At 53.6% G+C, this 25711-nt stretch overlaps 1 protein-coding gene across 1 annotated transcript in view; it reads right to left on the bottom strand.

The window, feature by feature from the left end:
- LAMC3 (laminin subunit gamma 3) overlaps window positions 1-24878 on the bottom strand; it is a 67574-nt gene extending 42696 nt beyond the window's left edge. The window contains exons 1-3 of the mRNA XM_027556589.1: window positions 24424-24878; window positions 7570-7874; window positions 3296-3426 (exon numbers count right to left, since the gene is read on the bottom strand). Of these exons, the coding sequence (XP_027412390.1) occupies window positions 3296-3426; window positions 7570-7874; window positions 24424-24799 (812 nt within the window). The 5' untranslated portion in view covers window positions 24800-24878. The remainder of the gene's footprint in view (window positions 1-3295; window positions 3427-7569; window positions 7875-24423) is intronic.
- Window positions 24879-25711: the final 833 nt, after the last annotated feature.

Genomic DNA, 25711 nt, shown 5'->3' with positions numbered 1-25711 from the left:
CCCCCAACTCATCTCAAGGCTCCGGTGAGGCTGTGCCTGTGAGGGCAGTCCCGGGCCTGCCCCGCCCGCCCTCCCCCAGGGTCACACAGGTGGAATCAGGCAGGAACAAAGGTGCCCGAGGGATCACACAGCCTGCTCCGCTGAACCTGACCCTGTGGGACCGTCACCCCAACCCCAGTGGCCAGACTGGGCCGCTCAGACGATGGCCATGGCTCCCGGCTCCCAGACTTCTCTGTCTCAGCCCCTAATTGAGCAATCAGCTCATGTTGTCTGTCTGGAGTCTCACCACCACTGTGGAAGGGACTATAACTATCCCCATTTCACAGGACAGGAAACTGAGGCTCAGGTCATGACGTGACGGATGCTATGTGGCAGAGCTAGAATCTGAACCCAATTCTCTCCTACTCCACGCTGACCCCGAGCTCCTGGACACTCCTCTGTGGCCACTTGTTGTCTCCCCATAAGGTGCGTTTCATGCTCCATCCTAAGTGGGCGCTGAAGAGTCTCCAACCACTGCCAGTGGGGCATTGGCTCCTCTCTGGGAGCTCAGGGTAGGCAGGTAATGCCCAGCACTTCTGGCAGGTGAGGCAGGCACCAGGTAGCCTCAGGAGACAGCGGTCACCCATCTCAGGACAAGGGACTGCTCTCGGCCCCAATGGGATGCTGCAAACACTGCCTCCTCCATGAAGCCCTCCGATCTCAAGGGAAGGACTGAAGTTCCTGTGGGCCACTGAGGGACACAGGCTGCTGGGCCACTGTCCCTAGCCAGCTGCTGGCCTGAGGGTGGTCTGGCTCTGGCAGCTGGGACCCAGATGTTCTCTGTCCTGAAGCCCCCTAACAGCAGGTGCTGTAGCTCACCACCATCCACTGTCCTCGGCGGGGCCCTGCCCCGGGGTGGTTTGACTTGAGTCAAGTGTGGGAGTCGGGGGAGAAGGGGCAGAGGGGTCCTCACAGACACTCCCGCATTTCCCCTTCACTCCCGAGCCTCCGCCTCTGAGGGGTGCAGATGCCCTGAGTGCGGGAAGTGGACCCGTGCTCCCGTCGCAGACACCCCCATCTCTCTTCACCCCTCCAAGCACCCTTGATTTCTGGAAGCCCCTGCTCCCTACCCCCCTGGGCCACCACTCCCATATCGAGCTGACTTCCCATCCTAACTAGCTTTCAGACCCACACCTCTCCCATCCTCTATGCCCAACCAGCTTGTTTAAAATATTTATATTTATTTATTTGGCTACGCCTGGTGTTGGTTGCAGCATGTGGGATTTTTGCTGCGGCATACGAACTCTTAGTTGAGGCATGTGGGATCCAGTTCCCCCACCAGGGATCGAACCTGAGCCCCCTGCATTGGGAGTGCAGAGTCTTACCATCTGGGAAGTTCCACAACCAACTTCTTCTCTCTCCTCTTGTCTCCTCGCTTATGCTGTCAGAGACTGGGGTGTTTTAGAAATCCGATCCTCTTGCTACCTGGCCAAATCCTTCAGCAGCTTCCCACTGACCGCTTCTGGCCGTCTCTGCGTCCCCGTTCCAGCCACAGGGTTGTCACCTCGTTCCTCAAGCCTGGGTCTCGCACATTAGTTCTTTCATTGGGATGCCTGCCCCTCACCTCCTCCAGCCTCGTCAGGGCTCCCTGACCTCCTGCGGGGTCCCCATCTGCAGGGTGGTCCCCCTGACCAATGGCACACCTTGGCCTGGTCTCCCGTCCCTGTTACTCTGGGGCGTGGTTCAGTACAGTTCAGTCGTGTCTGACTCTTTGCGACCCCGTGGACTGCAGCACGCCAGGCCTCCCTGTCTATCACCAACTCCTGGAGTTTACTCAAAGTCATGTCCATTGAGTCAGTGATGCCATCCAACCATCTCATCCTCTGTCGTCCCCTTCTCCTCCCGCCTTCAATCTTTCCCAGCATCATGGTCTTTTCAAATGAGTTAGCTCTTCAGATCAGGTGGCCAAAGAATTGGAGTTTCAGCATCAGTCCTTCCAATGAATATTCAGGACTGATCTCCTTTAGGATGGACTGGTTGGATCTCCTTGCAGTCCAAGGGACTCTCAAGAGTCTTCTCCAACACCACAGTTCATGGTTACTGGGTTCTAATCAGTTTGTGGTTACTGGGGTCTAATCTGGTGACTGTCTGCCTGGGGCCAGAACACATCTTTCTCTTTTCTCCATTCCAAGGAGCCTGATAAGCATTTACATTAAAGATGTCACATGTGCCTGGAGGGCCCAGTACCGGGCGCCTACATGTCAGGCAGGCCTGAGATGTCGATGACCCTTGCTTCTTGGAGAGACGAGATGCTTAAGCAGACAAACGACAACACACAGTGACTGAAGCTCGAGGAGTATGTGAGCCAGGACCAGGCGTGCCGACAGCAGGGCCTGACGACCCCCGTGAGAAGCATAGACGTACAGCGGCTCCTCCCACAGCGACCTTTCCAAGTCATGGGCCGAGGGGCTTTGGAGCAGCCTGAACTATTCCTCCTGTGCAGAGATGCCTCAAAACCTTTTTCAACAATACGCATGTCCCCAGGAAACCCTACTGTACCCAAGTTTACAAGATTTAGGAAGAACAGGGTTGATCAGCTCCATTGGTTATAAGCTCGTGAGTGCTGCTTAAAGAAGTGAAGCTGAAAGTCTGGGGTCCCGGGCCTGCTTGAGGCCACTGTAAACCAGCCTTACTTGGAGCACGTGTCCCACGGAACGGTGGGTGGGTGAATTAGACGGGAGCGTGGAACACGGCTGCACACGGCAATGTGGCATGAACGAATGAGTGCACCTGTCTGATGCCCAAAAAAGGAAGGAAAGGAAGGGGGAGGGGCCGCCAGGCAGAAGGACCTGCAGGTGCAAAGGGCTGGCGTGTCCCACGGGTGGTGCAGAAACACGGCTCATGTGGGAAAAGCAGCGGGAGCGGTGCGGGAGGCGGGATGCAGCCAGGTCGTGAAGGTCTTGAATGCTGGACCCAGGGGACCAGGCTCTGGCTTCTCCCCAAACCCCCCATCACTCAGAGCACCAGAAACGGCTTCTTTAGCGTCCATAGTGGCTCAGACGGTAAAGAACCCGCCTGCCAATGCAGGAGATCCGGGTTGGATCCCTGGATGGGGAAGATCCCCTGGAGAAGGGAATGGTTCCCCACTCCAGTATTCTTGCCTGCAGAAGTCCATGGACAGAGGGGCCTGGCGGGCTACAGTCCATGGGGTCACAAAGAGCTGGACGTGAGCGAGCGACTGACACTTCCCCTTTCACTTGTTTCACCCTCCACGGCAGCCACCCTCATCCCCACCGCCGCCCTGCCCCCCACCTACCTGCCGCCCACCGAGAAATCCGACACGGCGTAGTAGTAGGACTGTAGCACCTTGGGGTCCTTGAAGATGTCATCCCCAAACGTGTTGAGCCGGTCCAGGGAGACGAGGAGCTCTGTGCTGGTGACCCACTCCTGGGGGGCAGGACAGGGTGGAAGGGGCGCCATCACCAGCGTTTGCTTCCAAGGTGCGCTCCCACCCTGCTCTGCGGGGAGGTCCAGCCTGCGGCCCGGGGGTGGTGGTGGTGGGGGATCTCCTGACACGCAGGGACAGGCCCAGCCCAGACAAACCCCGAGAGCACTGCAGGAATAAGAAGCCTGTGCTTTGGGGTCATGTCAACCTGGGGGCCCAGCCCCGTCCTGACTCTGCAACTTCGGGGAAGCAGCTCGGAACCTCCACGTCCTCCCTATCTGTGAAGTGGGACAAGGGATGATGTCGGTCCCAGGAGGGTGATGGAGGAGGAAGAGCCAATGTCAGGGGCGGGGCGTGGAGTCCGCCATGCGGTCGAGGTGCTGGGCAAAGGGCTGAAGCAGCCCTTTTAAAACCGTTTCACGCGCGTCCCCTGACTCCTCCCAGTAGAATTGCACTGCCACTCTAGAGGTCAGCCAAGGGAGGGCGCATCCCAGGGCCCTGGGTTTACAGGGTTTACAGAAGCTTACAGGCTTCTCATGGGCTAAGGAGCAGCCTCCCACAGACAAGGTCCTTGCCCCAGGTGACGTGTCTCACCAGAACACAGCCCCACGAGAACAGGGACTCGGGGTCCTTGCGGCATCCCCAGCCCCAGGCTCTGCCTGGCCCGGAGCAGACAACGTGGTAAATGCTTGCTGATGGCAGGAGGAGAGGCTTTCCCCTGGAAGAGCTGGCGGGGACGTGGTGGGGGAGAGCCCACGTGAAGGCTGACATTTTCATCGGCCCACTGTCACAATCAGAGGTGGCTCCAGCTGAATGTTAATCACCTTTTTAATTCAGCCCAGGAGCCCCTGGTTTAGCAATCAGGCCCATCAGGACAGGAAATGAACTCCTGGCAGAGTCTTGACTTCTCACCCCAGCATGACTCAGGCCAGCAGGCCTCCCCGGTCCCCCTCGGGCTCAGCAACTCTCAAGCCCGTGACCTGGGGCCCAGGACCTCTGCCTGAGGATGCTTCAGCAGAGGAGATGTTCTGGCACCAGAAAACTTCAGAGGGGACCTCAGTGCTCGGAGGAGTTTGTCAGCTCCCCCGGGGGTGTCATTCTCTGAATCACTTCCCAAATGTCAGTGTGCATTCAGAGATCTGGTTAAAAAGCAGCTTCTGATCAGAGGTGGGGCCGAGACTCTATATTTCCACACGTGCCCAGGTGTTGCTGATGCTGCTCGCCGGTCCCTGAAGCAGCTGAGAAGCAAGGGACAAGGCCTGGATGGGAACACAGCAGAGCACAGCTGATGCTCTAAGAGTTTTCTTTGTCTGGAGACAGTGCCCGTAGAGAACTCAAATCACTGCTGTCTAAGCTGGAAGGTGCAATAACTGACACTTACTGTGTGGTTATGACTTTCTGCTGCTGCTGCTAAGTCGCTTTAGTCGTATCCGACTCTGTGCAACCCCATAGACGGCAGCCCACCAGGCTCCCCCGTCCCTGGGATTCTCCAAGCAAGAACACTGGAGTGGGTTGCCATTTCCTTCTCCAATGCATGAAAGTGAAAAGTGAAAGTGAAAGTGAAGTCGTGTCTGACTCTCAGCGACCCCACAGACTGTAGCCCACCAGGCTCCTCGGTCCATGGGATTTTCCAGGCAGGAGTACTGGAGTGGGTTGCCATCGCCTTCTCCTTAGGTCCTCACAATAACCCCATGGGGAGGGTTTATTCTGAGCCATTTTTCACAGATGAGTAGGCTGAAGCACCTGATGCAAAACACTGACTCATGGGAAAAGACCCCGATGCTGGGAAAGATTGACGGCAGGAGGAGAAGTGAGCAGCAGAGGATTAGATGGTTGGATGGCATCACCAACTCAATGGACATGAGTTTGAGCAAACTCTGGGAGAGAGTGAGATAGTGAAGGACAGGGAAGCCTGGTGTGCTGCAGTCCATGGGGTCGCAAAGAGTCAGACACGACTTAGCGACTGAACAACATAACTGGAAAGACTGAGGCTCAGAGAAGGTAAGTACTGTGCTTCCAAGTTGCAGGGCTGGTGCGCGAGGAGCTGGGATTCGTGTTTGACCCCCAGGGTCCCAGCTTTAGCCACTAGGTAGCCTGCCTTCCTGCATGTAACGGCAACGCCCTCATCATATCAGTGGAATCCAGAGGGCAATGACCCGCCAAGGTCTTGGCCTGCAGTGGCCCTCCTCTGGGTTCCTGCATCTGTTCTGAAGCCTATGACCTGCTCATCAGTCTGTGAAGACAAGGACCATGGGAACAGCATCAGACTCTCCCTGAGACACCAGGAAGGGAGCTGGGAGAGGGAAGGGGAATTTATTCCCTTAGCCCAAATTGTTCGGGTCACTCCCTGAAGGTCACTTCTGGGCAAACTGGGGACCCCATGTACACACGCAATGGGCTTCTGCAACTTCTGCAATGGCCCAGTTAAAACCGCAAGTGGGCTCTCGCGTTGATTTTGGACAGAGCCGGGGGCCAGAATGCAATGGTAAGTAGCAGGAGGCGGGGGCTTCGGCTCCAGGCAGCAGTGATTCTGCCCCAGGCAGCACCCTGCAGAGGGCCAGCCTTCTACCCCAGGCCTGTGGCCCCCTCCCCGGGGGACGGAGGGATCCAAGACGCAGCAGTCACACAAACACACCCTTCGTTGCTGTTCTGTCGCTCAGTTGTATCTGACCCTTTGTGGCCCCTGGACTGCAGGACACCAGAGTTTCCTGTCCTTCACTATCTCCAGGAATTTGCCCTAAGTCATGTTCATTGAGTTGGTGATACCATCGAACCATCTCCTCCTCTATTACCCTCTTCTTCTCTTGCCCTCAATCTTTCCCGGCATCAGGGTCTTCCCCAATGAGTTGGCTCTTCGCATCAGGTGGCCAAAGTATTGGAGCTTCAGCTTCAGCATCAGTCCTTCCAATGAATATTCAGGACTGATTTCCTTTAGGATGGACTGGTTGGATCTCCTTGCAGCCCAAGGGATTCTCAAGAATCTTTTCCAACACCACAATTGATTACATCCTTGGGTACCCCCACCCCAAATGCTCCCCGTCCTTAGAGGAAGCACCACCCTGGAGGCACCCAGAGGGGACAGAAGGGGAGGGTGGCCTTGCCTTTCTTTGTCTCTGGCCTTGGTTTCTTTCTCTGACCTTGGTTTCTGCCTGGGGGGCCGCAACGGGCTCATTTCTGCAAAGGCTGTTTCTCCATCAGGGATAACATCCGGGACATATGGGGCAAGAAGACAGGGGCCCCCGCTGCCAAGATGGCACAGATCCAGGTGGATTCACTGTCCCAGGCGGTGCCGACACCAGCGGGGTCAGAAACCTGAATGGACTCAGACGGGCGAGACAGGGGGACCTGGTGCACACCCACTGCCACAGTCACGGAGATAAGATCAATGAGCTTCTACGATCTCATCTTCAAAGGGTGAATCAGCATCTCTTAAAGGCCACTCACTCTGCTGGCAACCTTCTTGTTGACTGTCCAAGGTGGCAGCAGCCAGCCCCATGGGGCTAGTAATTAAAATTCATTAAAATAAAGTGGAAAATTCAGTCCCTCAGTCGGGCTAGTCACATTTCACGTGTTCTTACAGACACACGTGGTTCGTGGCAACCCCCAGCGCACCGTGCAGCTTGGGATCATTCTCTTCTGTCACTGCGAGAAGTCCTGTCGGATAGCTCCGCCTGACAGCACAGAAACCACGACTCCACGAGTCCAAACTCAGGCGCTTTTCACGTTTTCCTTTCGTCCTCGTCACAGCCCTTGGAGACACACGCGGCAAGCACGGCCATCCATCCCAGAGTGGGGAGCTCTGGCAGGGGCTCCAGCTAGGAGTCAGGACCCTCAGGACCCTTCCACCCACCCACAGGCGCCCCTGGAAAGTCCCTTTCCGTGCTCTGAGCCTCTGTTTCCCCAGGGGAAAGGGGTTAACTGAGTTGGTGGCTGTCACAGGGCACCCTCTTCCATCTCTTTCATTAGCAGCCATTCACAAAAGATTTAGGCACAACAAAAGCTTCTGTTGTTCAGAATCTAAAAACCAGGGGATGTCGAAGCGCCCCCCGTGTCCTCCTGCCCTTTCAGCCTTCCCTCTGGTCCCCTGGACCTGAGTGTCCGGGCCAGCCCCTCCCCTCAACCCCCCAACCCCACTCCCCTCCAACCTGCAACACAGGGCTCTCTTCAAAGTTGTAGGCACTGGGCCGGCCCTCCAGGGTGGAGAAGGCCACGTTGCCCCCGCTCAGCGGGGAGATGTCGCTGAACTCGGAGGTGCAGAAGGCCACACGCTCGTCCTCGCCCGGCCGCAGGAACAGGCCCTCGGGCCGGCCGTAGGTCTTTTGGCACGAGGCGCTGTAGTACTGGTAGGGCTCCCAGGGGCCCCCTGCCCGGCTGCGCTTGTAGATGGCAAAGCTCTCAGGTCGACTCGTGTGGAACTTCAGCCGTACGTAGGTGATCTCGTAAGCTTTCCCTGCGGTGGGGAGACATGGGCCCATTTTACAGAAGGGAAGGGAGAGTCAGAATCCTGGTCCGGGGAGAACAGAACGGCTGGGCTGCAGAAACTATCTTGGATGGATCGTTAGAGGCTGTCTGGAGCACTGTGCAGGGCACGCCATGATCCATTAGTGATGCCTGTCAGGGACACTGGAGAGGACAATGCTGGCATGATTCCCAGGCATTTGCCATCCCTTAATTAGGCCAATTGCCTCCCCGCACAGCAATCAGCAGTGTAACACCCCTGACTCAGCCACCTCTTTCTGCTTCAGATCGCTCCAGCAATGGGATAGTGCCACATCCTGAAGTCCACTCTGCCATTAGAAAGTTATTTCTTTTACTACACCCCAACAAAGCCAGACATCCCCCCTGTGCCTTTTTACCTCCTTCCCTCCCAGTGATTTCAGACTCCTGGAGTCTGGACACATGCCTGTTTCAAGCCCCCTCAATCCTAATGCAATTCCCCCAGGACTCCACTCTTCCCTCTGCTTCCATCTAACTTCTCTTCAATCCAAATTTCTCAAGAGAAGTCTCCATCTCTTGGACCCACGGCCTTATCTCCCAATTTAACAGTCGTGCGTGCGTGCTAAGTCGCTTCAGTCGTGCCTGACTCTTTTCGATGCTCTGGACGGTAGCCTGCCAGGCTCCTCTGTCCATGGGATTCTCCAGGCAAGAATACTGGAGCGGGTAGCCATTCCCCTCTCCAGGGGATCTTCCCGACCCAGGGATTGATCCTGCATCCCAGGTGGCACTAGTGGCAAAGACTCTGCCAATGCAGGAGAATTAAGAGACATGGATTCAGTCCCTGGGTTGGGAAGACCTCCTGAAGGAGGGCATGGCAACCCACTCCAGTATACTTGCCTGGAGAGTCCCCCTGGACAGAGGAGCCTGGTGGGCTGCCGTCCGTAGAGTCGCACAGAGTCAGACACGACTGAGCAGCATAGACCTTGTCAAGGTCCCCTTCCTGCATCCGCCTCCTCCCCCTGGCCTTTCTGCCCGGCCTCGGATACCCCAGGAGGCCTGCCCTGCTGCTGCTAACCCCGTCACTGTCCACAGTCTTCCTCACCCACTGAGGACAAGTCACTTCAGTCTTCTGCTTAAAACATCTTGGCCCAAGGTGAGAGCTAAATCTATAAAACTCTTAGAAGAAAACAAAAGAGTGAATCTTCGTGACCTGGGTTAGGTGAAGCCTTCTTAGATGGGACACCAAAGGCACACGTGACAGAAGGAAAAACAGACGAACTGAACTTCATCAAAAACTCCTGTGCTTCTAGACACCTGAAAAAAAGGGAAAGCCAACCCACCGGATAGGAGAAGACATTTGCAAAGCATGTATCTGTTAAGGGACTTGTCTAGAATGTATAAAGAATTCTTACAGCTCAAAAATAAAAAGATAATTGGGGACTTTCCTGGGGGTCCAGTGATTAGGACTTGGTGCTTTCGCTGCAGGGGGCACAGGTTCTATTCCTGGTCAGGGAACTAGGATCCTGCAAGCCATGCGGCTCCACCAAAAGAAAAAAAAAAAAAGGACAGACAGCCCAACTGAAAAAAATGGACATTTCTCCAAAGAAGATATTTAAATGGCCAATGTGCACAGGAGAAGATGTTCAACATGACTACCCAGACCAAAACTACAACAAGATACCACTTCACTCCCCTAAGATGGATATAAAAAAAAGGAGTGTTTGCAAGGATGTGGAAAAACTGGAAGCCTCGGACACAGCTGGTAAAAGTGTAAAATGGTGCAGCTGCTTTGGAAAAGAGTCTGGGGGTTTCTTAAAAGGTTAAAATAAAGTTACCATGTGGCTCCGCAATCTCACTCCCAGGCGTGTGCCCAAGCAAAATGAAAACACACGTCCCCACAAAAACCTCCACACGGATGTTCACAGCAGGATTACTCATAAAATCCAAACACCGGAAACAACTCAGACATTCGTTGACTGATAAATGAAAAAATAAAATGTGGTATGTCACACAAAGGAATATTATTTGGCAAGAGAAAGGAGTAAAGAGCCGACACAGGCTACAGTGGAGATGAGCCTTGAAAACAATATGATAAATAAAGCAAGCTGGGCTTCCCTGGTTGGCTCAGTGGTAAAGAATCCACCTGCCGGTGCAGAAGACACAGGTTCCATCCCTGGTCCAGGAAGATCCCACATGCAACTAAGCCCGTACACACAGCTAGAAGCCCGCTCCAGCCTGTGCGCCATAAGAACAGAAGCCATGGCAGTGAAAAGCCCGAACACCGCAACTAGCGAGCAGCCCCCTCTCTGCAACAAGAGAAAAAGCCCAAGCAGCAAAAAAGACCCAGCATAGTCAAAAATAAAAAGAAGTTAATCCCACGGACTACATACAGTATGATTTCACCTATATTAAATGTCCCAAATTGGCACGGTCAGAAAAATGGAAAGTAGATTAGTTGTTTTCAGGGTTTCGAGGGTGGGAGAATACGTGGGGGGAGATGATTGCTAATGGGTATAGGGTTTCTTTGGAGGTGATGACAATGTTCAAAAATGGAGTGTGGTGACGAGTATACAACTCTATGAATAATATTAAAAAGCACTGAATTGTGTGCTTGAATTGGGTGCATTGTATGGTAAATTATGTTTCCATAAATTTGTCTTATATATTTTAAAAATTGGTCCTCACATCCATTAGGATGGCTATTATTTTATTCTATTTTTAAAATTTATTTGGTTGCCCCAGCTCTTAGTTGCAGTACGTGAGATCTTTAGTTGCACAATGCAGGATACAGTTCCCTGACCATGGATTGAACCCTGGCCCCCCGTATTGGGAGCATGGAGTCCCAATCAGTGGACCACCAGAGAAGGGCCTAGGATGGCTATTATTATTATTATTATTTTTAAAGCAGATAACAATACGAAGCGTTGGCGAGGATGTAGAAAAGTTGGAAGCCTTGTGCACTGTTAGTAGGAGTGTAAAATGATGCGCTTGCTATGAAAAACAGCTTGGCGGTTCCTCAAGAAATTAAAAATAAAATTACCATATGATCCAGCAATTCCACGACTGAGGATATACTCCAGAGAATCATGTAGGGTCTTGAGGAAACATTTGGACACACATCTTCACAGTAGCATTATTCACGACAGCCGAGAGGTAGAAGCAACACAGGTGTGCATGGATGGATGATGAAGAAACAAGATGTAGTTCATCCCACAATGAAATAGTATGCAGACTTGAAAAGCAGGGAAATTCTAACACATGCTACAGCCTGGATGAGCACCAAGGACATTATGTGAAGCAAATTAAGCCAGTCATCAAAGGACAAATACTGGGTGATTCCACTTATATGCGGTCCCTAGAGTAGCTGAATTCAGTATATGTACTGCTGAAGGGAGCCCTAGAGTAGTTGAATTTATAGAGACAGAAAGTAGAACGGTGAGCGAAGGGGGCGAGAGTGTTTAATGGGGACAGTTTCAGTTCAGTTCAGTTCAGTCACTCAGTCGTGTCCGACTCTTTGCGACCCCATGGACCACAGCATGCCAGGCCTCCCTGTCCATCATTAACTCGCAGAGTCTACCCAAACCCATGTTCATTGAGTCGGTGATGTCATCCAACCATCTCATCCTCTGTCGTCCCTTTCTCTTCCTGCCCTCAATCTCTCCCAGCATCGGGGCCTTTTCCAGTGAGTCAGCTTTTCGCATCAGGTGGCCAAAGTATTGGAGTTTCAGCTTCAACATCAGTCCTTCTAATGAACACCCAGGACTGATCTTTAGGATGGACTGGTTGGATCTCCGTGCAGTCCAAGGGACTCTCAAGAGTCTTCTCCAACACCACAGTTCAAAAGCATCAATTCTTCGGTGCTCAGCTTTCTTCACAGTCCAACTCTCACATCCATACATGACCACTGGAAAAACCATAGCCTGACTAAACGGACCTTTGTTGGCAAAGTAATGTCTCTGCTTTTTAATATGCTGTCTAGGTTGGTCATAACTTTCCTTCCAAGGGGTAAGGATCTTTTAATTTCATGGCTGTAGTCACCATCTGCAGTGATTTTGGAGCCCAGAAAAATAAAGTCAGCCACTGTTTCCACTGTTCCCACATCTATTTCCCATGAAGTGATGGGACCAGATGCCATGATCTTCGTTTTCTGAATGTTGAGCTTTAAGCTCAACTTTTTCACTCTTCTCTTTCACTTTCATCAAGAGGCTTTTTAGTTCCTCTTCACTTTCTGCCATAAGGGTGGTGTCATCTGCATATCTGAGGTTATTAATATTTATCCCAGCAATCTTGATTCCAGCTTGTGCTTCCTCCAGCCCAGCGTTTCTCATGAGGTACTCTGCATATACGTTAAATAAGCAGGGTGACAATATACAGCCTTGACGTACTCCTTTTCCTATTTGGAACCAGTCTGTTGTTCCATGTCCAGTTCTAACTGTTGCTTCCTGACCTGCATATAGGTTTCTCAAGAGGCAGGTCAGGTGGTCTGGTATTCCCATCTCTTTCAGAATTTTCCACAGTTTATTGTGATCCACACAGTCAAAGGCTTTGGCATAGTCAATAAAGCAGAAATAGATGTTTTTCTGGAACTCTCTTGCTTTTTCGATGATCCAGTGGATGTTGGCAATTTGATCTCTGGTTCCTCTGCCTTTTCTAAAACCAGCTTGAACATCCCGAAGTTCACGGTTCAGATATTGCTGAAGCCTAGTTTGGAGAATTTTGACACATGGACATCACCAGATGGTCAACACCGAAATCAAATTGATTATATTCTTTGCAGCCAAAGATGGAGAAGCTCTATACAGTCAGCAAAAACAAGACCAGGAGCTGACTGTGGCTCAGATCATGAACTCCTTATTGCCAAATTCAGACTTAAATTGAAGAAAGTGGGGAAAACCACTAGACCATTCAGATATGACCTAAATCAAATCTCTTATGATTATACAGTGGAAGTGAGAAATAGATTTAAGGGACTAGATCTGATAGACAGAGTGCCTGATGAACTATGAACAGAGGTTTGTGACATTGTACAGGAGACAGGAATCAAGACCATCCCCAAGAAAAAGAAATGCAAAAAAGCAAAATGGCTGTCTGAGGAAGACTTACAAATAGCTGTGAAAAGAAGAGAAGCAAAAAGCAAAGGAGAAAAGGAAAGATATACCCACTTGAATGCAGAGTTCCAAAGAATAGCAAGGAGAAATAAGAAAGCCTTCCTCAGCCATCAGTGCAAAGAAATAGAGGAAAACAATAGAATGGGAAAGACTAGAGATCCTTCAAGAAAATTAGAGATACCAAGGGAATATTTCATGCAAAGATGGGCTCAATAAAGGACAGAAATGGTATGGACCTAACAGAAGCAGAAGATATTAAGAAGAGGTGGCAAGAATACACAGAAGAACTGTACAAAAAAGATCTTCACGACCCAGATAATCACAATGGTGTGATCCCTGACCTAGAGCCAGATATCCTGGAATGTGAAGTCAAGTGAGCCTTAGGAAGCATCACTACGAACAAAGCTAGTGGAAGTGATGGAATTCCAGTTGAGCCATTTCAAATCCTAAAAGATGATGTTGTGAAAGTGCTGCACTGAGGACGTCAGCAAATTTGGAAAACTCAGCAGTGGCCTCAGGACTGGAAAAGGTCAGTTTTCATTCCAATCCCAAAGTTTCAGTTCAGGAAGATGAAAAAGTTCGGTGGGTGGATGGTGGTGATGGTTATACAACTACGTGGAAGTACTTAATACCGGTGAACTCCGCACTTAAAAAAGGTTATGGTAATAAATTTTACGTTATGTGCATTTTACCACAATAAAAGAAAAATTGGGGCCAAAGTATATGTATTGGTCCCTCGGGAATGCAGCGTGGCGACACAGATGAAAAGCCATAAAAATGTTCTCGGTCTTTGGTTAAAAAAAAAAGAAAAGAAAATCCCACTTCTGGGAAGTCAAACAAGGCACTGAACCTAAATCGAGGAGTTAGTTCATCAAGGAACTGCTTTTATAACAGGGGAAAAACTGGAACCATCAGGGTTCAATAAATTGTAGAGCATAAACTCACAGGCTGGTTGAATCCACCGGAACAGTTGACAATGAGTTTATATTACGTGGGAAAGTCAAAATGCTGAATGAAAAAAGGAGACAAACGATCCTACATTCGGAATCATCAGATGATATTTAAAAATCCCCGAAGAAGAGGCAGAAAAGAAAGACATCAAACGCGTAAGCATGACTGTCCTCAGGGCAGAGGACTCGGGGACTCTTCTTCCTTCTTCAATTGTTCTGCATTTTCCCAGTTTTTTTTTTTTTTTTTTTTTCTCACAAAGCTTGTTCTAATTTAAAAACTGGAGAAAACACAAATTTTTTAAAAAAAATTTTAAAAAGCAACCGCCTTGCCATGTTCTGTTTTAAGATGTTTTTCAAAGTTACAGCACAGCTTGGCACTGCCACTCCGAGTCCCTTAAAAGAAAGCATGTGTCCCACACAGAGCCAGTGTCTGGGGTGGCGGCTTCTGTTCTGAGCAGGCGTCAGGCCTTGGAACCAGGTGGGGACCTGCCCCAGACGTGCGTTCATGAAAGGATGTTCGTGGAGGTTGCCCTGGGTCCACCGACCCAGGCTCCTCTGTAAACATCCAGCCAGACACCTCGCAGGAGGGGAGCTTGGAGCCACTTAAAAGGTAGCTGGCAGCGAGAAGCGTGATTGGAAAAAGGCAGCCACCGAGATTTCATGCAAACGAGGAACTTAACACGCGAGGAAACATCATGGCTTTTCCCTTTCCTTGCCAAGCCAGGAGGCGAGAGAAGACACAGGAACATCACAGAGGCACGGCAGCGACTTTCTGTTACAAGAATTAATTAGAAGGGCGAAGAAAGCAGGGTAATCCCTGCTTTGTGATGAAAAGGTTCCTGCCAAAGGCAGCCCAAAGGCTGGGAAAGGAACTGAGGTCTTCTAAGCAGCAACAAGAATGAAAACTGCAGCTTTGACCTAGACCCTTGCAAGCTGTGGGGCCGGTAGGGCTTTAGGTGATTGAGACAGTTGTGCTCCCATCAAGAAAGCTGGGAACACACTGGTGTCATCCCCAACTGTTAACTGGGTGGGGGGGGGCCGACACTGCTCAGGACCACATGGCTCCCACCTCCCAGCCACCCAACATGCTGTTCCCTCTGCCTAGAATGCTGTTCCCTCTGCTCCTCACCTGGCTGGCTACCATGCATCCCTGCTCATCCCACTGGCTTAGCAGACTGATCACATGCCTTAGCCTGAGTCCTGGGTGGAACCACCTTCTTCCAACCTTGCTGATGGCTATTCATCCACAGGCTGTGGGTTTGGGTGTCTCACTGGTGCTCCCCAGCTTCCCCGAGTCTCTTCACCCTGTTCTGTAAAGACCTGCACGTCCCTCCCACTAGACTGTGACCCTGGGGACAGGGGCAGTGAATCCTCAGTGCTGAGCATCGTGTCTGGCACACAGTGCGTGCGTGCTCAGTCACTCAGTTGTATCCTACTCTTTGCGACCCCATGGACTTCAGTCTGCCAGGCTCTTCTGTCCATGGAATATTCCAGGCAAGAATACTGGAGTTGGCTTGCCATTTCCTCCTCCAGGGGATCTTCCCGGCACACAGTATGTGCTCAGATGCTCAGTCATGTCCGACTCTTTGTGACCCCATGGACTATAGCCCGTGCCAGGATCCTCTGTCTATGGGATTCTCTTGGCAAGAATACTGGAGTGAGTTGGCATTTCTTCCTCCAGGGGATCTTCCCGTTCCAGGGATCAAACCTGGGTCTCTTAGGTCTTCTGCACTGGCTGGAGTATTCTTCACCACTGGCGCCACCTAGGAAGCCCAGCACACAGTAGGTGCTCCATAAATGCTTGCCAGATGAAGCATGATTTTTATTAACACCTTCTAGGAGGGTATAATCCAGTGAGCAAGTGGAGACAGGCAAGCCCGACAACATGGTTGAGGCTGTCACAGAGTTTCTGCTCTTCACGACCTCTGAATAAGTCTGTTTAACAGCAGCCGCCATTTACTGAGTACCTACTATGTGCCAGGCACCTTGTATTATTTTTTTAAGTCTTCTTTAATTTGCATTTATGTATTTTTGGCCACAAGCCAAGTGCCCCCTGCATCGGAAGGTTGGGGTCTTAACCACTGGACCACCAGGGAAGTCCCACCAGGCACCTTGTTAAGTGCTCTACGTACACTGTATCTCAGAGACCCCCGAACGTGTCCATCGCTGTGTGCGTCTCGCTAACGAGGAACCCGAGGCTTGGGCAGAAGACAGGGACTCGCCCAAGGTCACGTGGAAAACAGCTGAGTCTCTACTCGACCGCAGGCTTGTCGGCCCCAAAGTCGCCGAACCAGACACCCCTCCTTTCAGGGCTCAGAGAGAAGGGGTTGCCTAGGAAGCGGGTGCCGGTGCCCCCTGAGAACCGCTGAAGTCAGCCAAGCCAGCACCAGCGGCACCCGGCCCTGTCCTCTCCAGCCAGCTGGGCCATAAAGCCCGACAGGAATGACACCAGGGCAGTCAGAGAAGCAGGCCGGCCCACATCCGGCGCTGACCGAGCACAGGGAGCTCCGAAGGAGAGGCTTATTTTGGGAAAATGGAAACAAAACAAAGCCCTTTAATTGGAGCCATCTGGGGCGCAGTGGCCTGGGGATGGGGCTGGAGGGGGTAGGGTGGGGAGCTGAGCTGGAAACGCGGGGGTGTCTGCCCTGCCCATCAAGGGCATGAGAACCAGGTGGGGAGAGCCGCTCCCGGCCTGCAGGGGCGCCACAGAGGGCTCCTGGGGCCTGGCTGTCCACGGTTCTCTGCCTCTCCCACCCCGTGTTAGCCCCACTCTTGGTGACCCCATGGACTGCAGCACGCCAGGCCTCCCTGTCCTTCATCATCTCCCGGAGCTTGCTCAAACTCACGTCCATTGAGTTACTGATGCTGTCCAATCATCTCATCCTCTGTTGTCCTCTTCTCCTCCTGCCTTCGACTTTCCCAGCATTGGGGCTTTTCTAATGAATCAGCCTAGCTCTTGGCAATTTGGAGCTCAATGTCTTTTCCAATGAGTCAACTCTTCGCATGAGGTGGCCAAAGTACTGGAGTTTCAGCTTCAGCATCAGTCCTTTCAATGAACACCCAGGACTGATCTCCTTTAGGATGGACTGGTTGGATCTCCTTGCAGTCCAAGGGACTCCCGAGAGTCTTCTCCAACATCACAGTTCAAAAGCACCAATTATTCGGCGCTCAGCTTTCTTCACAGTCCAACTCTCACATCCATACATGACCATTGGAAAAACCATAGCTTTGACTAGATGGACCTTTGTTGGCAAAGTAATGTCTTTGCTTTTTAATATGCTATCTAGGTTGCTCATAACTTTCCTTCCAAGGAGTAAGCGTCTTTTAATTTCATGGCTGCAGTCACTGCAGTCACCATCTGCAGTGATTTTGGAGTCCAAAAAAATAAAGTCTAACACTGTTTCCACTGTTTCCCCATCTATTTCCCATGAAGTGATTGGAAAAGCCCCTGATGCTGGGAGGGATTGTGGGCAGGAGGAGAAGGGGACGACAGAGGATGAGATGGCTGGATGGCATCACCAACTCGATGGACATGAATTTGAGTAAACTCCGTGAGTTGGTGATGGACAGGGAGGCCTGGCATGCTGGGAGTCATGGAGTGGCAAGGAGTCGGACACGACTGAGCGACTAAACTAGAACTAGAATCCCCGTGAAAAGCTGGGTGTCTGTCACGGCACCAGACACCATGACAGCCTGGCTGGATCAGGGCTGGGCCCATGACAGTTCCCTCATCTTTGGGCCGAGAGTCTAAACCCCAAATATGGATCAAAATTGCCAAGTTTATTGTCTAACCTGGGGAGAGAGTGAACAGGTTTTGTCTGATTATTTCCTATGGCTTTGTGTTAAGAAGGATTCTGAGGTCTAGTCTGAACAGAGATGTGACTGAAATGTTGTTGTTATTGCTGTTCAGTTGCTAATTCATGTCCCAACACTTTGTGACCCCATGGACTGCAATATGCCAGGCTCCTGTGCCCTCCAGTTTGCTCAAACTCATATCCATTGAGTTGGTGATGCTATTTAATCATCTCATCATCATGTCGCCCCCTTCTCCTTTCACCTTCAATCTTTCCCAGCATCAGGGTCTTTTCCAATGAGTCGGCTCTTTGCATCAGGTGGCCAAAGTATTGGAGCTTCATCAGTCCTTCCAATGAATATTCAGGGTTGATTTCCTTTGGGGTTGATGGTTTGATCTCCTTGCAGTCCAAGGGACACACAAGAGTCTTCTCCAACACGACAATGTCAAAGCATCAGTTCTTCAGCACTCAGTCTTCTTTATGGTCCTACTCTCATTTCCGAACATGACAACTGGAAAAACCAGAGCTTTGACTATATGGACCTGTGCTGGCAAAGTGGTGTCTCTGCTTTTTAATATGCTGTCTAGGTTCGTCATAGTTTTTCTTCCAATACATGTTTGCAAAGAGACGTGGCAGGATATTGAAGCCCGTTGCAATAAATCAGGAAACACGTGAGGGGTTGAGTGGGCATGATGGGGAGGGAGGCAAAGACAAGGAAACTTCCAGAGAGTGGTCTAGTGATCTGGTGAACGCTGAAGTCAGAGGATGAGGAGGGAAGAACTGCAGTTGATTCCTGAGTTCCTTGCTTTGGTAGGTGAGACACCAGGGGAAAGAAGGATGCTTTTACTTTTGAATTTTAAATACACATACAACTTATCATCTTAATCATTGTTAAGCACATGAATGACTGGTATTAAGCACATATGCATTGTTGTGCAACCATTCCGCCCTCCATCTTCAGAACTTTTCCTTCTCCCAAAACCTCATACCCATTAAACGCTAACTCCTTCTTTCCGCCCCCAGCCCCTGGCAGCCACCATTTTCCTTCCTATCTCTATGAACGTGACTCTTTTAGGGACTCTTATGAGTGGAATCATGGAGCGTTTATCCTTCTGTGTCTGGCTTATTTCACTGAGCATAATGCCCTCGAGGTTCATCCACGTAGCAGCAGGGGTCAGACCCGGGTGTCCTTCCTTTTTAAGGCTGAAAACATCCCGTTGTGTGACTACGGGCACATCTCGCTTGTTCACTCATGGGTGGACGCCGGGCTACTTGCAGGCTCCAGATACTGTGGATAACGCTGCTACGGGCATGGTTTACACGGCGCCTTTATCTTCGGACCCCGCGTGACGTTCAAGGGCTGACTTTCCGGTGAACGCTTGAATGACCCAGTCAAGGGCTCAGGTGGGAGCCTGGGCTATAGGTGCAGGCAGAGCCCCAAATGTCGACCATGACCCCACTTGACAAAGCCAGGGGGCATGAGACGGGGAGAGGGCACAGCTGGTGGCAGGGCTGGTGGGGAGCCGAGAGAGAGCAGGGGAAGGGACGGGGTGAAGCGGCTGGAGCCCCGGGCTGGGCAGGAGAGGCAGGGCCAGGAGGAAGGGCGGGGCCACAGCTCAGGAGTCGGGATTTATCTGGAAGGCTGGGGGGGTCGGTGGTCATTCATTCACGCATTCATCCACAGGTTCCTTGTTCCTGGGAGGAACACAATGCGGCCGTCATCAACGGGGTTCACATTCCAGCTCCGCTGCCTGCTTACCGGCTCTGTGGCCTTGTGTGAAATACCTAACCTCCCTCGTGTGAACTGGGTGTGTGTTTGGAGCGGAGTGACTCAGTTTCCCCATTTGCAAAACGGGCATCACAGTAAGATGGATTCGTGAATAAATGACCGCAAAGCACTTAGAAGAGTCCCTGGCACACACGTGACTAAACGCTCGCTGCTCTTCCATTCACCTACCCAACCAACAGCGCCAGTGCACAGGGCGCCCTGCCCTGGGTGCTGGGGGACAGCTGTGAAAACGGGCATTTTCCCTGCAGCCTGGAGCCAGGGATGGACACGAACGAACCAAAAGCTCAGCTCATGATCTAAACTGGGACAAGGGAAGGTTAGGGCTGCAAGAACACAGAGGCAGGCCCTCTGCCCAGTGCCGGAACCTGGAGGCTTCCTGGAGGAGGTGACCTCAAAGCCTAGCAGGGGAGAGAGCAGCTTGTCCACTGCTGCATCCCCAGGGCTTGGTACAGGGACCGGCGCGTGGTAGGCACTCGGTTGTTTTATGAATGATACGGGTGATCCGAGAGAAGGCGGGAACAGGAAGTCATCCCGGCCGATGCAACAGCAAAGGCAAAGACCGAGAGGAGAGAGGCAGTCTCTGGCCATCATGGGCCCTGCTGACGTGGAGGTGACGCGGCCAGAGTTGGGGAGAGGGGGCGATCCGGAGGCTGCCTGCATCCTCTTGGGTTTGGGGACTTCCCGCTCCTACAACAGCCGGGTCCATCCTGAGCCCAGAGCCAGGCGAGGCGGCCAGGGCCAGCTGGGCCCAGGGCCGTGGGGGGCCGCTTCTGTGGTGGAAGCTAGTCGTGGCTGCTGCCTTGACCCCCTGACCTGCCTGGGGCCCCAGCATTCCAGCCAGAGCCCCCAGGGAGAAGGAAGGACGACTTGGTCCAATGCAAACACGGACGCCCACTCGACAGGAAGACGCAGTGGAGCCAGGCTCAGAAGACGCAGCCCGCGTCGGGCTCCACAGGGGCCGGCAGGTCCTTCTGACGTCAGCTCCCACCGGGCCAGGCCCCGCCGTCCTCTCCTTCCCTCCACTCTGGCCGGCCAGACCGCCGGTTCCAAGAACACACAGAGCGGCCTCCTAGTCCCCCTGTGCAGTTCCCTTGACCTGGAAGGTCCTCCCTTCTCAGCTCCCGCCACCCTTCAGATCTCTAGGAGGTCCACTCTGGGTATGTCCCCAGAGCGTAAATCTTCATCCACACGGTTCCAGGGGCCTAGCTTATCTTCTTGCTCCATGATGCCAGGGCAGATGCTGACCGGATGCTGGATGCCAGAGAACTGGTCCACCCTGGGCAGCCCCCAGCAAGGAGCCCATCCCCCACACCCCTGCAGCCTTCCCCAAGCTCGGGGGCTCAGGGCTCACCCGCTCAGGGACTTAAGGGTCCTTCCAGAAGGTTCTCGGGAATTTAAGAAAATGGACAAGCAGAAGGGAGACCCCACTGACCGGAGCCTAGCCAAAGGCTGAGGCTCTGACGGGCCTAACCTGGACGCTTACCTTCCAGAAGGGCAAGAGCATGGTGGGGAGGGTCCCAAGGTAGCCGGTGGGACCCTAGGCACTGATTTCACGCTCAGAGCCTCAGCTTCCCTGTCTATACGGGTTCAGATGGTGCTGGGATGGGGGTGCAGGCTTGGTGGGGTTCCCAGCACATGGGAAGGATCCCCCGATGAACATCCACCTCCCCCCTCACACTTCTCCCCACCCCCGGCTCCAGCCTGTCCACTTCCCAGGGCCTCCGTGGAGGCCGAGGAGCCGCCAGCCCCCACCGCTGCCTTTCATCCCAGACAGGAAGGCTCAGCTGGGCGACTGGACTCGGGGATTCGGAGCAGATGTCTGCAAGCTTGCGGGGGGCTGGGAAAGCGGCGACCTCCTTCCAGGGCTGACGGCCGCCTGTCCCTCCCCCGCCCCTCACCCCTCTCCCTCCAGAAGACCCGGGCCCCCACTCCCGAGCTGCCACCCAAGGAGAGAGGGGGTGAGGTCGGTAGAGGCGGCCCGAGGGCTGGGAGAGGCTCCCCCAACCACCTCCTCTGAGATCGGGCCCCCACTGGGAGCTCCTGAAGACCCCAGACCTGTTCTCCCCGTTACTGTGCCATCCGTGGCTCGGGGTAGAGAGAACCAAAGTGGAATGGAACCAAAGACGGGGCACGTCCGGGGCTGCTGTGGGTCCCTAGCACCCCTCCTGCATAGACGGAACCCAGGGTCAGGACGTGTTTTGGGAGCCTGCTGGGCGAATGTTTCTCAAGCCCTTTGGAAGAGGCCGCCTTCAAGGGGAGCCGCAGCCTGAGCCGCTCTGAGCAGAGGCCCCTGGTCACACACAAGGACGGCCCCAGCTCCTGTAAGCACTGGGCCGACCTGAGCCAGGGGGCCGGGACAACCACCCCAGGAGGGGCGGCTCTCACCCCATTTGACAGGGCATGGGGAGGGGGTGGTGGTCGCGCAGCGAGTGGCTGTGCTGAGCCCGAGGGCAAAGCCTGCTCTGAGTCCTCAAGGCAGCAAAAGAGAGCCCTGAGCTGGGCCCAGAGCACAGGATGGAGGAGGTGATGCTGTCACTCACTCATTCATTCACTGTGCAGAGCCTTCCAGAGCCCCTCCTGCCTGCCTGGTGCTGTACAACACAACACAATGGGAAGAACAAGGTGTGTGTGTCTGTGTGTGTGTGCCCCACACAGGGCCCGGCACACACCGAGAATAAATGGGAAGAACAATGGTGTGCATGTGTGTGTGTGTGTGTGTGGTACGTGGTGTGTGTGGTGTATGGTGTATATGTGTGCGTGTGTGTGTGTGTGTGGTAAGTGCATATGTGCGGGGTGTGTATTGCATGTGTGTGTGTGCGTGTGTGTGGTGTGTGTGTGCGCGTGCATGCAGCGTGTGTGACCATGTGTGCACATGTGTATGGTGTGTCTATGTGTGTGTGCGTGTGCGCGCGCCCCACACAGGGCCCGGCACACAGCGAGAATAAACAGGAAGTGCCCCAGATGAAACTCACCGATGCTCCCCGCCCCTGCCGCCTCATCTGTGCCTGCCCTGGGCTCCACCCACACAAGCCCCACATCAGCCAACCCCACACCCTCTGTCACGGAACACAGTGTCTCCCACAGCCTCCACCCAGTCCCAGATTCCTTCTCCTGTGGCCTTGGGGTCCTGCCAGGCCAGTCCAGCCAGTTCCCCCAGCCTCTCTCCCCACACTGGCTTCCTGTTGCCCTCCTGGATAGAGACCCTGCCCCATCCCAGCTGTCCCATTCCATCGACAAGCCCCACCTGGCAGGCCTGGCAGGTCAATGGGAGGTGTCAAGGCCCGTCAAGACCCCAGAGCAACTGAGCTTCTTGGGGTGGCAGTCAGCACCAGCCTGCTCTTCTGAGAAGGCTCAGGGTTCCCCCACCCACCACTTCAGTCCCATCTCCCAGCCCTCCCCAAGGCACTGTCACCCAGAGCTGGGAAGAACAGACTCCACAGGTGGGTGGAACTCATGTCAAGGAGTTTATGCTCGGCTCTTGGATGTACACAGAGGCCGGTAACACTGAGCAGCTCTTTGTCTTTGGGCCAAAGACTTAACCTCTCTGAACCTCAATTTTCTCATCTGAAAAATAGGGATACATTCCCGTAATTCTTTATCCAGGCTCTGGATGTAGTGTAGAATTCAGAACTTTCCAGAGTTTGGAGAGATGATACAGTCCTTTTACCATGGACTGTGTTAACACCCCCAGCTGGGTCTGGGGCCAACAGCCATATTCAAATAACATCTCAGTAACCAAACGTATGACTATTCACTCTAGGATCAACAAGGTCTATAAAGAGCCTCAGGGCAGGTCGAGCAGCCAAAATGAGTGTATAAAAATACTCTGAGTTCTCAAAGCTTTGGGAGATTTTGAACCCACAGATAAGGGAGTAGGGACGGTTTGAAACACTCCCTCCCTGAGAGGGGTCTGGAGGGGGTGGGGGGCCAGGAGGGCATGTTTTATTTCCATTCCCTGCAATGGGGGCAGTGCCAGGAGTGAAGGGCTGGGTCCAGACTCTGGATTCTGATTGCCAGGGACCTAAGGGGCTTCCCAGACACTGCAGTGGTAAGGACTCCGCCTGCTAATGCAAGAGACCCAAGAGACATGGGTTCGATCCCTGGGTCGGGAAGGTGCCCTGGAGTAGGAAATGGCAACCCCACTCCAGTATTCTTGCCTGGAAAATCCCACAAACAGAGGAGCCAGGCGGGCTACAGTCCATGCGGTCGCAGAGTTGGCCACTAGTGAACACACACACGAGGGCTCCTGTGCCCTGGCCTGGGGTTGGGTGGAGGGAGGCTTGGACACAGCAGAGGGGCCAGGCCATCCGGTCCCGTTACCCGGCAGCCCGGTGAAACTTGGCTCCTGCCTTGAAGATAACCCTCCCTGGGATGAACAGGCTGGCTCCATCCCCGAGAACACCCCCAGGGACGGCACACAACCTTAGGGGTTCACTGAACCCCGGAAGGCACCCGTTAAGCCAGGACGAGGAGCCTAGGCCCCAGATAGCCGACCAGCTGACCCCGGATGGGTCACCCCCCTCCTCACCCAGAACAGCTCTGGGTCTAGGATGGACAATCTGGGCACGGCTCTGGCACCCAAATCCACTGCTCTGTAAAGGGCTCCCAGGAGGCTTCCCACCCCTCCCAGACCCAAGGGACACCCATCAGTTTATCCTTTCAGATAGCTCCGGACATAGGTCCCATTCCTGCTGTGGTGGTTGTTCAGTCGCCTAGTAGCAGCGGACTCTTTGAGACCCCATGGACTGCAGCAGGCCAGGACTCGCTGTCCCATTCCTGAGCAACGCCCCCTGCCCCCCATCTGGATCCTATAGCTAACCCAGGGGACCTGTAGCCCGCGATGGTGGGAAAGGGGACAAGGGGGCGGTAGTGCCGCCCCCTCCTCCCCCCCGCCCCCGCTTCCCTTCCGGAGCGCGCTTACCAAGGTTGAGGGTGATGTTGACCGAGGTGGGGTACTGCACTCCGAAGGCCATGGACGGGCTCTGCCACCACGTGCTGTCGTCCTGGCTGTGGAAGTCGGTGAGGTAGGAGGCGTTGTGATGGCGTGCGGGGTCGGCGGCATCGCAGCGCTGGCACGGCGCCCCCGCGCCCTGGGCACCCACGTGCGGGCAGAAGTCCTCGGGCGGGCGGCCGCACGTGTGCGAGGCCTCGGCGAGCCGGCCGAACGCCGCGTTCTCGAACACCGGCAGGCAGCGCTGCGGGCGCCCCGCGCCGTCGTAACACGCGCCCATGCCCGCTCCGGCCGCGCGCAGCGCCAGGAGCGCCAGGCTCAGCAGGAGCGCCGCCGCCGTGCCCATGGTCGGGGAACCCCCGACGACCCTGCGCTCAGCCGTGCGCGCCCGGCTCTGCGCGCCCGCCTCGGGTCTGGCTCCTCCGGTGGGCGCGGACCGCGCCTCCCCTCGGCGGGCGGGCCCCACTGCGGGAGGGAGGGACGGACGGCGGGCAGCACCCCACCTCCCGACCGCTCCGTCCCTGGGCGCTCACTCCCACCTGGTGGACGTGCCCGGGAGTGCCCGGCTGGGGACTCAGCCCCGCGGCTGCCTTGCCCTGGCTCTGCTGGGAGAACCTTGGCTCTCTGAGCCTCAGTGTCCTCATCTGTAAAATGGGATGGGTGGTGATACAGGCTCATTACCGCGGTTGTGAGGTTTCAATGGCTGCTGACGTGGAAACCTCTCCCCAGTGCCTTTCAAGTCCTGAGATAAAAGGGGACATGCGGGTTTTTAAAAATCCGGTCTTTCCCATTGCATGTTTCCTCCCAGCAGTGAAGTCACCCTAGGCAGGATCCTACAATGGTTCCTTACGTCTGCACGGTTCCATTAACTCTAAAAATTGCTTTTGCTGCTGGCTTTTCTCTGCTCTCAAAGCAGAGATTCTAACCTGATATTTGTGACCAAGGATTTGTGTCTCATCCGCAAACATCACTTGAGAGAGAAGCCTTCCCTTCCCCCACCCCCAGGAGATGTCCTCTTATATTCTCCATTCATTAAAATTAGTAAACCAAGAGAGAAAGCCATATGCTCATATAAATACATGCTAGAGAAAACACTTGATAAAACTTAGTAGCCTTTCCCAGAAAAACTCTAAAGAAAATAGGAATAAATTTCTAAACATGCTCAGGACTATCAGGTGTTCTTGCTTGAGACTGGGAAGGTAGAAGTGGGAGGAGGATCCATTCAGTTCAGTTCAATTCAGTTGCTCAGTCTTGTCTG

The sequence above is a fragment of the Bos indicus x Bos taurus genome, chromosome 11, assembly GCF_003369695.1.
Source record: "Bos indicus x Bos taurus breed Angus x Brahman F1 hybrid chromosome 11, Bos_hybrid_MaternalHap_v2.0, whole genome shotgun sequence".
NCBI lineage: Eukaryota > Metazoa > Chordata > Mammalia > Artiodactyla > Bovidae > Bos > Bos indicus x Bos taurus.
This window is presented reverse-complemented; position numbering and strand designations above follow the sequence as displayed.